General features: G+C 37.7%; 1 protein-coding gene across 1 annotated transcript; it reads right to left on the bottom strand.

Moving 5' to 3' along the window:
• Positions 1-25: 25 nt before the first annotated feature.
• LOC145218795 (protein O-glucosyltransferase 2-like) lies at positions 26-11,736 on the bottom strand. The gene is made up of 10 exons (XM_080086200.1): positions 11,522-11,736; positions 10,036-10,241; positions 8,233-8,432; positions 5,361-5,438; positions 4,480-4,646; positions 3,089-3,326; positions 2,366-2,575; positions 1,183-1,272; positions 744-851; positions 26-133 (listed from the first exon to the last, which is right to left on the bottom strand). Exons 1-10 carry the CDS (start codon positions 11,683-11,685, stop codon positions 116-118), a joined length of 1,479 nt encoding a protein of 492 aa, XP_079942326.1. The 5' UTR covers positions 11,686-11,736; the 3' UTR covers positions 26-115.

Here is an 11,736-nt window from a genome sequence, read left to right as displayed (position 1 = left end):
TTTTAAAAACTCCTTTTGTCACACATTTGTTGATGTAAAAAATGTATTGAACTTGCATACAAAAGATGTGTGTATATTTTTCACTGCATTTTAAATGACGTTTCGTAGTTGCTTTTTATAGTTCATCTTTTGCCTGCAAAACAAAAAAAATGCAGTGAAACTAATAGAAATATATATGTTACATAGAGGAATTTTTGCACACACAAAAAAATTACCGACAGTTCGCCTTTAAAGCAAATTAAATATACTCGCTTTTCCTTTAATAACTTATTCTGATTTTTTACGAAAAAGAGCTCGTTAGGAAACCTGCTTGCCAAGGCGTACATGTAACAAAGTTATTCGGGTTAGGAGTAGGATATTATTACTAAAAATTAAAACTTAGATCATAGTGCAAAATTTATTTCCCTCTTTAATAATTTAGCTCTTTGTGCCACCTAAATGTAGATAAACGTAAGTCTGCCGTGAAGTATGGTAAAACTACTAACACAGGAACTCCCTGCACGCAGGTTTGCTAAATTCCGGTAGGTGACGCACTAGGGTTAGTCTGAGGTTTCATAATAATAAGAAGAATAAAATTAACCTAAAAACCCTAGTTGTTTATGTTAAATTTAGTCCCTAACCCTATCCCGGTGTTTTTACTGTTTTTAGCTGCGCTCTTTGCGCCCTCAATCGGTATTTAGAAAACCGTGTGTGCTGTGAGTTCCTGTGTTAGTAGCTCTCCCGAAAATGACACAAACCATCACCTTATTTTTGTTTTTCCTGCGGCAACGACAGGATTTTTGTTCCGGCTGATCCAGTTTCTCCATTCCCTCCAACACCTCAACGGTCCCATTCTGCTTCGCCGCGTACGCCTGACAAAACAGATGACGTCATACGAGTGACGTAGTTGCAAAAATGGTTTTAAACAAAATTTTTGGCCAAAATATCACTTTTAACTTTTTTATGACGTCACACATCACACACACATCATGACGTCACCAAATTTTTGGCCTTTTATATTACGTCACACATCACATTATGACGTCACTAAATGAGTATACTATATTAAAATTTAAAAAAAACGTAAAACGGTCAAGTTTGAAGGACATTTTTTTGCTTCAGTGTGGATGGAAATGACGACATAAATGACGTCATGCATTACTTGACGTCACAGACACAAAATGAGGAAACATATTGGCATACATTGAACAATGCCACGTGGTAGCAAAGTATATTAGCCGGAGTCAGAATTTCTCTTGCAAGTTTGGTTCCAGTCTCTTGAATTTCTCGAACCTAAAAAAAAGAATTTCGTTTAATTACATGATATGATTTTTTCGATTTAAACCAGTGCTCTTCAACCGGGGTTCCGCGGAACCCTAAGGTTCCCAACAACCCTTACAGGGGTCTCGTGAACTTTTAGGGTTCGCAGCGGTTTGGTGTAGCAATTCAAACACGAATGATTCATAATATTTTTGTTGCGAACAGCAATGCTCGCCCATGCAATCTAGTTAACCTTGGTTACACCACTTGATCAACAATAAACACAACCTTAATACACTCTAAATTGGGAGATAAATGTAGAAACGACCGATCCGAATAAAATGGCAATGCGTTTTAGTGAATCGTTTCAGTCAACTTTTATTATGTGCTTGGGACGTGTTAAGTAAAAATGCATGTTTTTTCTTTGTCGTAGCCTACTTGTATAACATTCATTAAATTATTTTATGGGGGTTGCGACCATGCCTCACGGGAGATTCACTTTCACAAGGGGGCGTAAAGAGCTAATGTTTTTATTTAGCGGCTAAAGAGGGGTTGGGTTGAGAAATAAGCTTTTGAAATTTTTACATTAGTAAAATTTTTGGGTTAGTTTTATTGAATTTTAAATGCTAATACCTGACCCCAACCCTAATCGCCCTAACCGTAGGCATATTTTGAGACGTACCGTTTTCAATAGAATATGTGCTCTTTACGCCACCTACCGAAAATTACCTAACTGTGCGACTGACGTGAGTTATGGTGTTACTAGATATTCCCTGGGTTGGAGGATTCTTACCTACTAACACCATATCTCACTGGAGACCCACATTTAGCTAATTTTCGAAAGGTGGCGCAAACAGCACTTATTACATTTAAAACGTTATATCTCCAAAAATGCTCACGGTTAGGGCTATTAGGGTCGGGGTAAGGTATTTACCAAAAAATATAATTCAATAAAAACACTTAGTTACTAATGTAAAAAAATTAAACACTTATTTCTTAACGCAAGCCCTCTTAACCGCTAAATAAATAATTCTGCTCGTTACGCCACCTTGTGAAAGTGGATCGCCCATGAGGTATGGTGTTTATAGCTCTACCTTCAGGATTAGTAAATTAGTACCCACAATACCTTATCGTCGTTGGCTCGCGCCCATTTCAGCTTCTCTATAACATCAGTGAGGTCGTGTTTGATTGGAATGTAATGTTTATTCGGTTCCAGTTGCTTGTAGAAGTGTTCGTAATATCCTGAATCCTGTTTAAAGACTGCAGAATTTCCCAACATCAGGTAAGGGAACCGGTAAGCAGCAACTGTTCCGTCGACATTTATCTGGTATTTGTACTGGAAAAAGCAAGATCTTTTTAACTTTTGTTATTCGGTTACTCGGTGCTCCGAGTGACGACATAGTGCATTTGTGACGTCATATAGTGACCTGTGACGTAATATAGTGACCTTGTGGCGTAATATAGTGCGCTTGAGACATTATCTAGTGCCCTTATGCGACGTAATAGTAACCTTGTGACGTAATATTACAATTGTGATGTCATAGTGACCTAGTGACGTCATAAAGTGACCTTGTGACGTAATATTGGGCTCTGGAAACATTATATATAGTGCCCTTGTAACGTAATAATAACCTCTTTCATGGCGTCATAGTGCCTTGTGACGTTGTAGTGCCCTTATGACGTCACACGTAAAAAGTTAAAAAACGTGTTGTTAATACGAAATAATTCGAAAAAACAATTGTCAACAAAAATGTGATAATGTGACGTAACAATTACGATTGTTTCAACACATTGTGACGTAGCTACGATTAAATCATATCAATCAATTATTGGACAAAGAATATTTTACCTTGAAAAAATCGTAGAATGAAACGTGTTGGACCGGTTTGCCATACTTGACTTCGTCTTTCTTGAAGAAAAAATAACGAGTTATTCCCGCTTCCAGAATTTCAGGGTTCTTTAGACTCATAGCAGCCAGGTCAAGACGTTCCTGGCGACTGTCTCGGCCCCGAAAGAAGCCCTTGTCCTCTTTTTCGGACCACTTGGGTTTTGAATTGGCTTGCACAGAAAATACATCCAGACTGACTCTAAAGAAAACCAAAAAATAGACAATTAAAATGCAAACAGTGCACACTGTTTCGACCTATAAGGTCTTATCAGTGCAGCTGGTGGCAAGAGATAGGCCGTATTGGCTAGTGTAGCCATCCAACGGCACTCCAGTTTGTTGGGATTACTGGCTAAAAAGTCATGCCTCGCCTATTCTGTTCGAAGCCACAACTGGGCATACACCACAAAGGAAACTGGCTCGATGCTTTTTCATGATCAATTAGGGTTTTGAAAGAAACTATATTGGACATAGAATCAAAAAAGTAACATTATTTTAAACACGGTGTAGCTGCAGCGCGTTTAGCCATGATGTACCAATTGTGCCTTTCACTGTTTTGCGCTTGATAGTTTTGCAACGTTGCACAGCTATTTCCAACTTGGTAATGATATATTAATTGTTTGTTTTTTTTTGCTCAGAAACTAAGTGTAATTTTTACTAGTACGCCAATTAGTAACTAGTTTTAAATCTATCTATCTAAGAAGCACGATGGCTAAGTGGGCAGCGCAAACACCTTGTGTTCGAAAGGCTGTGGATTCTAATTCTACCTCGGTCGCTTGTGTTTCCCTGAGCAGGAAACTTAAGCGGCACTGCTGCTGACCATTGTTAAACTAAATTACAGTCACCCACTAAAAAAAATCACATAAAAACTGATTTAACAGACTTTTCAATAAAACAGAGTTGTAGCTCGAAGTAGAGTTGTAAACGGGCCTGAAATTGGAGTCCGAATCCGGCCCGAAACTGAAAGTACAAGCCCGAAACCCGGCCCGAACCCGAATCGATTTTGGGAAGCCCGTTTAGACCCGGAACGTTGATTGACAGGCCTATACTTGAAGCCTCAGGAGACACCAAGAAAACAAACACAACAGACAATAATAGATTATTATTGGTCTTGAGCAAGGCGTTTTAGGGCTGTTTGACGTTAGGTTAGGTCCAGCAACTGGCTACTTAGCTAGTTAAGTTAATTCAAAAACGAAATACTGGCACAAAGTGTAAAGTCAGGGCCGTTTTTTTTTTTAAGAAACTTGAGCCCGAACCCGGCCCTACTTACAACCCTTGCTCGAAGGCAGACTCATTGTGAGCATTCAGGCGTTGCCCGCCCACTGAGGATAAAAATGAAAGTCAAAAACATGTACCTTCCAAGCATTTCCAGCACTGAGTTTGTGATGTCATAAGTTGGCAATATGATGTCATAGGAGTCTTCTGAACCACACCAGGATACAATTGGAAGGGGATTTCCTTTATTTTTCTCCAAAGGCCAATCACCGAGATTTATGAAAAACGAAATGTCGGGGAGTTTCACCTACAGAAACATGTTACTGTAAATATGTCGACATTTTTTATAAATTGGCTGGGAAAGGTTAAAGCGGGTTTCGTAACGAGCTTCGTGCAGTCAACCAAAGCGTTTGTTACATGCACGACTTTGCACGCTTAAAGTCGGTTTCTTACGAGCAACGTGTAGTCAACTATGGCAATTGTTACACACACACGACTTTGCACGCTAAAAGCGGGTTTAACAACGAGTTTCGTGCAGTCAACCATAGCACTTGTTACACGCACGACTGTTTAGACTTTAGAGGATTTTTAAACGAGCTCCGTGCATTCAACGATAGCGCTTGTTACATGCACGACTTTGTACGCATAAAGCGGGTTTCCTAACGAGCTTCATGTAGTCTACCATGGCGCTTGTTACATGCACGACTTTGTACGCATAAAGCGGGTTTTCTAACGAGCTTCATGTAGTCTACCATAGCGCTTGTTACATACACGACTTGGAACACCTAAAGCGGGTTTCATAACGAGCTTCGTGCAGTCAACTAAATCACTTGTTACATGCACGACTTTGCACGCTTAAAGCGGGTTTCCTAACGAGCTTCATGTAGTCTACCATGGCGCTTGTTACATGCACGACTTCGCACACTTAAAAGGGCTTACCAGCGAGCTTCGTGCAGCTGCTAAACAACGGCTATGGTTCACTGCACAAAGACGGTTAGGTTCAAAATAAAATGTGTTTTACCTTTCTTGCTAAGTTTAGCAAAGGTGCGTCCATAAACATCTTGAAATCTGTGATGCTTCCATGACATTCACGAAATACCTTCGAAAAAATATTAAACAATAATGTTATATGTATAATTCTTTTTCTTCTATACTCTAAATTACAACAGTTTATAAACCAGAATTTGTTACTTTGAAAAAAAAGTCAAGAAAATGGCTTTGAGTTGGTGTTTCTGGTGAACCTACACCTGTTGCCCTCTGGAACACAACCCTCCTGGGGGGTTCATGGGCCCTGGTTGAGAACCACTGGTCTAAACCATTGTAAAACTAGAAGGGTGGCTTAGCACACATATATATTGCCCTTGCACATACACTATGATATATTTTAAAACATAAATATATTTCCTATGCTTATTTTGTATTGGGTCCCATATTAGCCATTGTCTTTTATAACCTTGGTTGTTTCTGCAAGCAAAAACTCATGGGTCCCCACACATGCAAAGTTGTAGATAATCCATTTCAATAGATAACAATGAGTAAGTTTGGTATTGTGAAGACAAACACAGTGATTGGTACTGTGCATATTTAAATATGCTATATGGAGTAAAAACTATTTAAATTAAAACACTCATTTTAGGGGGCTAGTATGATAACTAATGGAGGTTCAACACACACAAACTTAAAAGTAGGAAACCACAATGACCCAATCAATAGTACTGCAAAATTTCAGTCCAATCTGCCAACGTTTACAATTTCAACCACTAGAGGTGTTTTGAGCAACAACCGTTAATGTTTCTGACGTCAAAGGGCTGTTAACAACCCCCGAACTGCAATGGCGCAATAACGATAACTGGCATACTTTACAAGCTATCTAAATTTTAGCCAATTCTGACATTGTTTACAAACTCACCCCTTTTAGGGGGCTAGCGGGGTAAATACTAGGGTTATACAGACAAACAAAATGGGATGCACATCTACATAACTATATCTACCATCTGTATAAGTTTCAGCCACATCCATCAAGCATTTGATGGCAAACGAGTCAGACAAACTTCGGGGAAAAAACTATTTTAGGGGCTATCGGGGTAAACACTGGGGTTACCAACAAAAACAAAGTGGGATGCACATCTACATAACTACATCTACCATCTGTATAAGTTTCAGCCACATCCATCAAGCATTTGATGGCAAAACGAGTCAGACAAACTTCGGGGGAAAAACATTTTAGGGGGCTAGCGGGGTAAATACTGGGGTTATCAACAAAAACAAAGTGGGATGCACATCTACATAACTATATCTACCATCTGTGTAAATTTCATCCAAATCCATCAAACATTTGATGGAAAAACGAGTCGGACAAACTTTGGGTAAAAACACCCATTTTAGGGGGTGAGCGGGGTAAATACTAGGGTTATACAGACAAACAAAATGGGATGCACATCTACATAACTATATCTACCATCTGTATAAGTTTCAGCCACATCCATCAAGCATTTCATGGCAAACGAATCAGACAAACTTCGGGGAAAAAACTATTTGAGGGGCTATCGGGGTAAACACTGGGGTTACCAACAAAAACAAAGTGGGATGCACATCTACATAACTACATCTACCATCTGTGTAAATTTAAGCCGAATCCATCAAACATTTGATAGAAAAACAAGTCGGACAAACTTCAGGGGAAAATACCCATTTTATGGGGCTAGCGGGGTAAATGCTGGGGTTAACAACAAAAACAAAGCAGGATGCACATCTACATAACTACATCTACCATCTGTGTAAATTTCATCCAAATCCATCAAACATTTGATGGAAAAACGAGTCGGACAAACTTCGGGGAAAAAACTATTTGAGGGGCTATCGGGGTAAACACTGGGGTTACCAACAAAAACAAAGTGGGATGCACATCTACATAACTACATCTACCATCTGTGTAAATTTAAGCCGAATCCATCAAACATTTGATAGAAAAACGAGTCGGACAAACTTCGGGAAAAAATACCCATTTTATGGGGCTAGCGGGGTAAATGCTGGGGTTAACAACAAAAACAAAGCGGGATGCACATCTACATAACTACATCTACCATCTGTGTAAATTTCATCCAAATCCATCAAACATTTGATGGAAAAACGAGTCGGACAAACTTCAGGGGAAAATACCCATTTTATGGGGCTAGCGGGGTAAACACTGGGGTTATCAACAAAAACAAAGCGGGATGCACATCTACATAACTACATCTACCATCTGTGTAAATTTCATCCAAATCCATCAAACATTTGATGGAAAAACGAGTCGGACAAACTTCAGGGGAAAATACCCATTTTATGGGGCTAGCGGGGTAAACACTGGGGTTATCAACAAAAACAAAGCGGGATGCACATCTACATAACTACATCTACCATCTGTGTAAATTTCATCCAAATCCATCAAACATTTGATGGAAAAACGAGTCGGACAAACTTCGGGAAAAAATACCCATTTTATGGGGCTAGCGGGGTAAATGCTGGGGTTAACAACAAAAACAAAGCGGGATGCACATCTACATAACTACATCTACCATCTGTGTAAATTTCATCCAAATCCATCAAACATTTGATAGAAAAACGAGTCGGACAAACTTCAGGGGAAAATACCCATTTTATGGGGCTAGCGGGGTAAACACTGGGGTTATCAACAAAAACAAAGCGGGATGCACATCTACATAACTACATCTACCATCTGTGTAAATTTCATCCAAATCCATCAAACATTTGATGGAAAAACGAGTCTGACAAACTTCGGGTAGAAAAAAAAGGAAGAAAAAAACAAACATTTTGAGTAAAATCAATATGTGTCCCTTTCTTTCACTAATTGAATTCTTTAAAAAAAAATATTTCAGCAAACAAAATAATACCTCGTTATTTTTAATCACATAGTTACAGAAAGAATGATGTTTTCCAAATCTTTCCAGCATTTTTTCTCGTAGTGTCGAAACTTCAATTTTGTCATGAATCTGGAAGTCGTCCTCAATTTGCTGAAAGCTTTTTGGACACTCGAGGGCTTTAAACCACTTCTTCTGATTTGTCGGACAAAAACAGTCATTCCCGTAAACCTCTGTTAAAATGTTAAACGGTTTTAAAGCTTGTGTACAGTCAGATTTGGCTAAAAGTAACTGCAATCAGCTTTAACTATAAAAGCATGTATACCATGGGTGTCCAACATGTGTCTTTAAACTATTTCTTTGTTTTTAGGCATAAACAGAATAAAAAGTTTCTACCAGAGTACCGCATAAACAAGTTTACTCAAGCCAATACCGTTTAGGACAAGATTATTGGCACATGAGTAACTTTTAAAACCATTCGCATTTGATTCTAGCCACATGTTGCTAGGTCGCATAAAAATAGCACCGGGTGCTCAAAAATGTATAATAGTTGGACTCTTGCAAGTACAATTGAAATCCAGGCGTCTCTGCGGGCCGGTTAACCTTTATTCAAGGGCCACATTTGACCCGCGGGCCGGAGGTTGCACACCCCTGCTTTATTCTGATAAAATAATGGATATTAATATGTATAAATTGTTACTAGCTCCAAATGTTGATAAGAAAGATAATCTAAATAATATTGTGGCATTAAATACGTCAGCCATAAAACTAACTTAGCTTACATAAAACTTCTGTGATAAAATTAACCTAGCTTGCATAAATTCTAACAGCTAAGAGCAAGTTAATAACAGTCGTTGTCTATATTTAATAACACTATTAAAAATTAACATAAATGTTTGTAAAAAACTTGGTTTCCTCGTTATCATAATTGTTGTGTTTAATTTACCTTCAAGGTGTTTACTAAATGGAAATTCTACCAATGTAAAAACTAAAATCAGACAATTTTGCTAAATACTAATAGGTAGCACAAAAAATATTAGCAAATGTTTAAAATCAAATTGTGTAAAAATGCTAATGGTTATGTTTATGGCTATTAAGCTTAGAATAAGGTTTCATAATAATAAATTTATTTCCTAACCATTTCCAGTGGTAGGATTCAAATTTTTTCACAAAATTCATAGTTTTTAGCTGCTTCTGTTACCTATAGTCAATTGATAGTAACCAGTAATACTAACTGGCTCAAGATTTAATAAAATTTCATGAGATCGTTCTACAAAACCGGTGCCGGCTGAATCCCACCACTGACCCTATCCCAGTCTCACTGTTGATATAAATAACTTTGCTCTTTTGCCATCTATCGGTATTTAGCAACCTTTGTCTGTTGTGAGTTCTAATGTTAATAGCTCTAGCTCAGTGATTTTCAACCAGTGTTCTGCAGAACGATTGTCAGGTTTTCCACATGAAATTGATTAGTTGAATTATTGTTTCATATAACACCGGTTAAAAATCACTGGTGTAACACTAAGCGTAAATATCTTTAATTTTTTGAAAGTATATATATGTCCAATCACCAATTCAAAGGTTCTAGTGGTTTGCTTTATTTATTGTCGATTAATAATAAGGTTCTTTGTGTATAATACTCAGAATGTAATTGTGTGGGCCAGTCTGCAGAATGTGGCAGGTTGAGGCGCTATGTTTTGGGAACAGATTTTTTTGCACGCAAATTTTTTTGTTTGGTGTTCCACACGATTTTTTAATGCATTAAGTAGTTCGAAAAAGGTTGAAAAGCACTGCTCTACCTTAGGAAACCCAAAAACCAAAATAACCAATTCAAACCTTTTAAATGATACGGCGAATTGGCAACATGTTTTCCTTTGTGTGTGAGTGAAATGGTTAGTTCTCCAGAAAAATCATAAAGTCTAAATCGAGCAACATAACTTCCATTAAGTCGGTTCAAAACCTGAGCCCATGCTCTGACCCGCTGTCCACTAGGTGACGATAAAGATAACTTGAATGCATCATCTCCTAAATCTTTTTTAATGCTAAAAAATAAATGAATAATTTAGATATTTTTATGATAAAATTTGCAATACTTTAGAGCCAAACATTCATTAACACACTTCAGTGGCAAAATAATGTGTAAAATTAAGGACTATGTTTCGAAACTGTTGTCTAAGCTGCAAACAGTGCACACTGTCTTTTGTGGTTTGGTATTGAACAGATTTGGTGAGGAATGGCTTTCAGCCTGTTACTCTGAAAAAACTGAAGCGCTATTAGAAGGCTGTGATAGCCAATCCAACCCATGCCTTGTCACCAGCTGTACTGATAAGACCTTATAGGTCGAAACAGTGTGCACTGGTTGCAGCTTATCATTTATTGCCTCTACGGTTTCCAATTAATACTGTGACACTGAGCCGACTTCACTTTGGTTCCAAAGCAGTTGCTTGGCCGTTGTGAGCCAGTTTCCTCTGTGGTGTATGCCCAGTTGTGGCATCGAACAGACTTGGTAAGGCAGGGGTTATTAACCAGGGCTACGTGTACCCCTTGTTGTACAAAGCACCAAAGCAGGGGGTATGACATGCAGGGTAAAATTATACGCTATTTAGGCATATTTGTGAAGAATGCGTAACAAGTTACTTTGTTATATTTCTAGAATGAGTTGGTTTGTACTACTTACAATACTGTTTTAATGCATGCATTCAACACGCAAGTTATAAATACACTGAGTTTAATTTCTATTATTACAATTTTAGTTACTTTCGTCGGCCATTGTAGATATGGAGTACGAGAAAATTTTATGAAAGCTCAAGGGGTACGAGCTCTAAAAAGGTTAAGAAACACTGGGGTAAGGCATGGGTTTTTATCCGTCACCAGTGGACTGATGAGACCTTATAGGTCAAAAAAGTGTGCACTGTCTGCAGCTTATCATTTATTGGCTCAAAGTAGATTTTGTTATGATAAAATTAGCAAAGCTTTGGAACCAAAAAAAAACATTAACACACTTAGCAGCAAAACCAAGAGTGAAATTGAAATATGTTTAGAAAACGCTTGTTTAAAAAGGCATACAAATTTTAAGTACACATTCTAACATACACTTTGCAAGCTAAAGAGAGACAAAAGTTTAAAGAAAGAAGTTCAAAATGTAATACAAAAGTTTTCCAATAATACAAGACCATTCCACCTTGGTGATTGTTCAGTATAGTTGTGACATTATGTGATTTTTCACCAAGCAAAAGCATTTAGATATTGAAATTTTAATTGAGTATCAAGTAATGGAGTATGCAATTAACCTAAAATTGTGGGTTACTAATTTTATACTTACATTTTGTTTTTCTTATCGTAGGCTTGAATATAAAAATATCTGACAGGTACATTGGCTTCAGCACGAAGGCCTGGTCCCCATAACTGGGTGTTGGCCACATTAATTTCAGCACCATTCACAAAATACAACAAAATAAGTGCGGACAAAATATGGTACAAAAACATTGTGTTCAGAAAACAAAGACTAAAAACACAAAAATAGTTTTTCTGATGAAT

Source organism: Phallusia mammillata, chromosome 3 (genome assembly GCF_965637545.1).
Source record: "Phallusia mammillata chromosome 3, kaPhaMamm4.hap1.1, whole genome shotgun sequence".
NCBI classification, from domain to species: Eukaryota; Metazoa; Chordata; class Ascidiacea; order Phlebobranchia; family Ascidiidae; genus Phallusia; species Phallusia mammillata.
The sequence above is the reverse complement of the archived record's forward strand: the minus strand, read 5'-3'. Positions and strand labels throughout refer to the sequence as shown.

What these genes read in the sequence shown, in the direction of transcription:
- LOC145218795 (XM_080086200.1), bottom strand. Translation starts at nt 11,685, where the DNA reads ATGTTTTTGTACCATATTTTGTCCGCACTTATTTTGTTGTATTTTGTG. An exon ending in TTCGCCGTATCATTTAAAAG is followed by an intron (nt 8,433 to 10,035) that starts GTTTGAATTGGT and finishes ACATTTTAACAG; the next exon opens with AGGTTTACGGGAATGACTGT. An exon ending in ACCACGTGGCATTGTTCAAT is followed by an intron (nt 852 to 1,182) that starts GTATGCCAATAT and finishes CTGTTTTGTCAG; the next exon opens with GCGTACGCGGCGAAGCAGAA.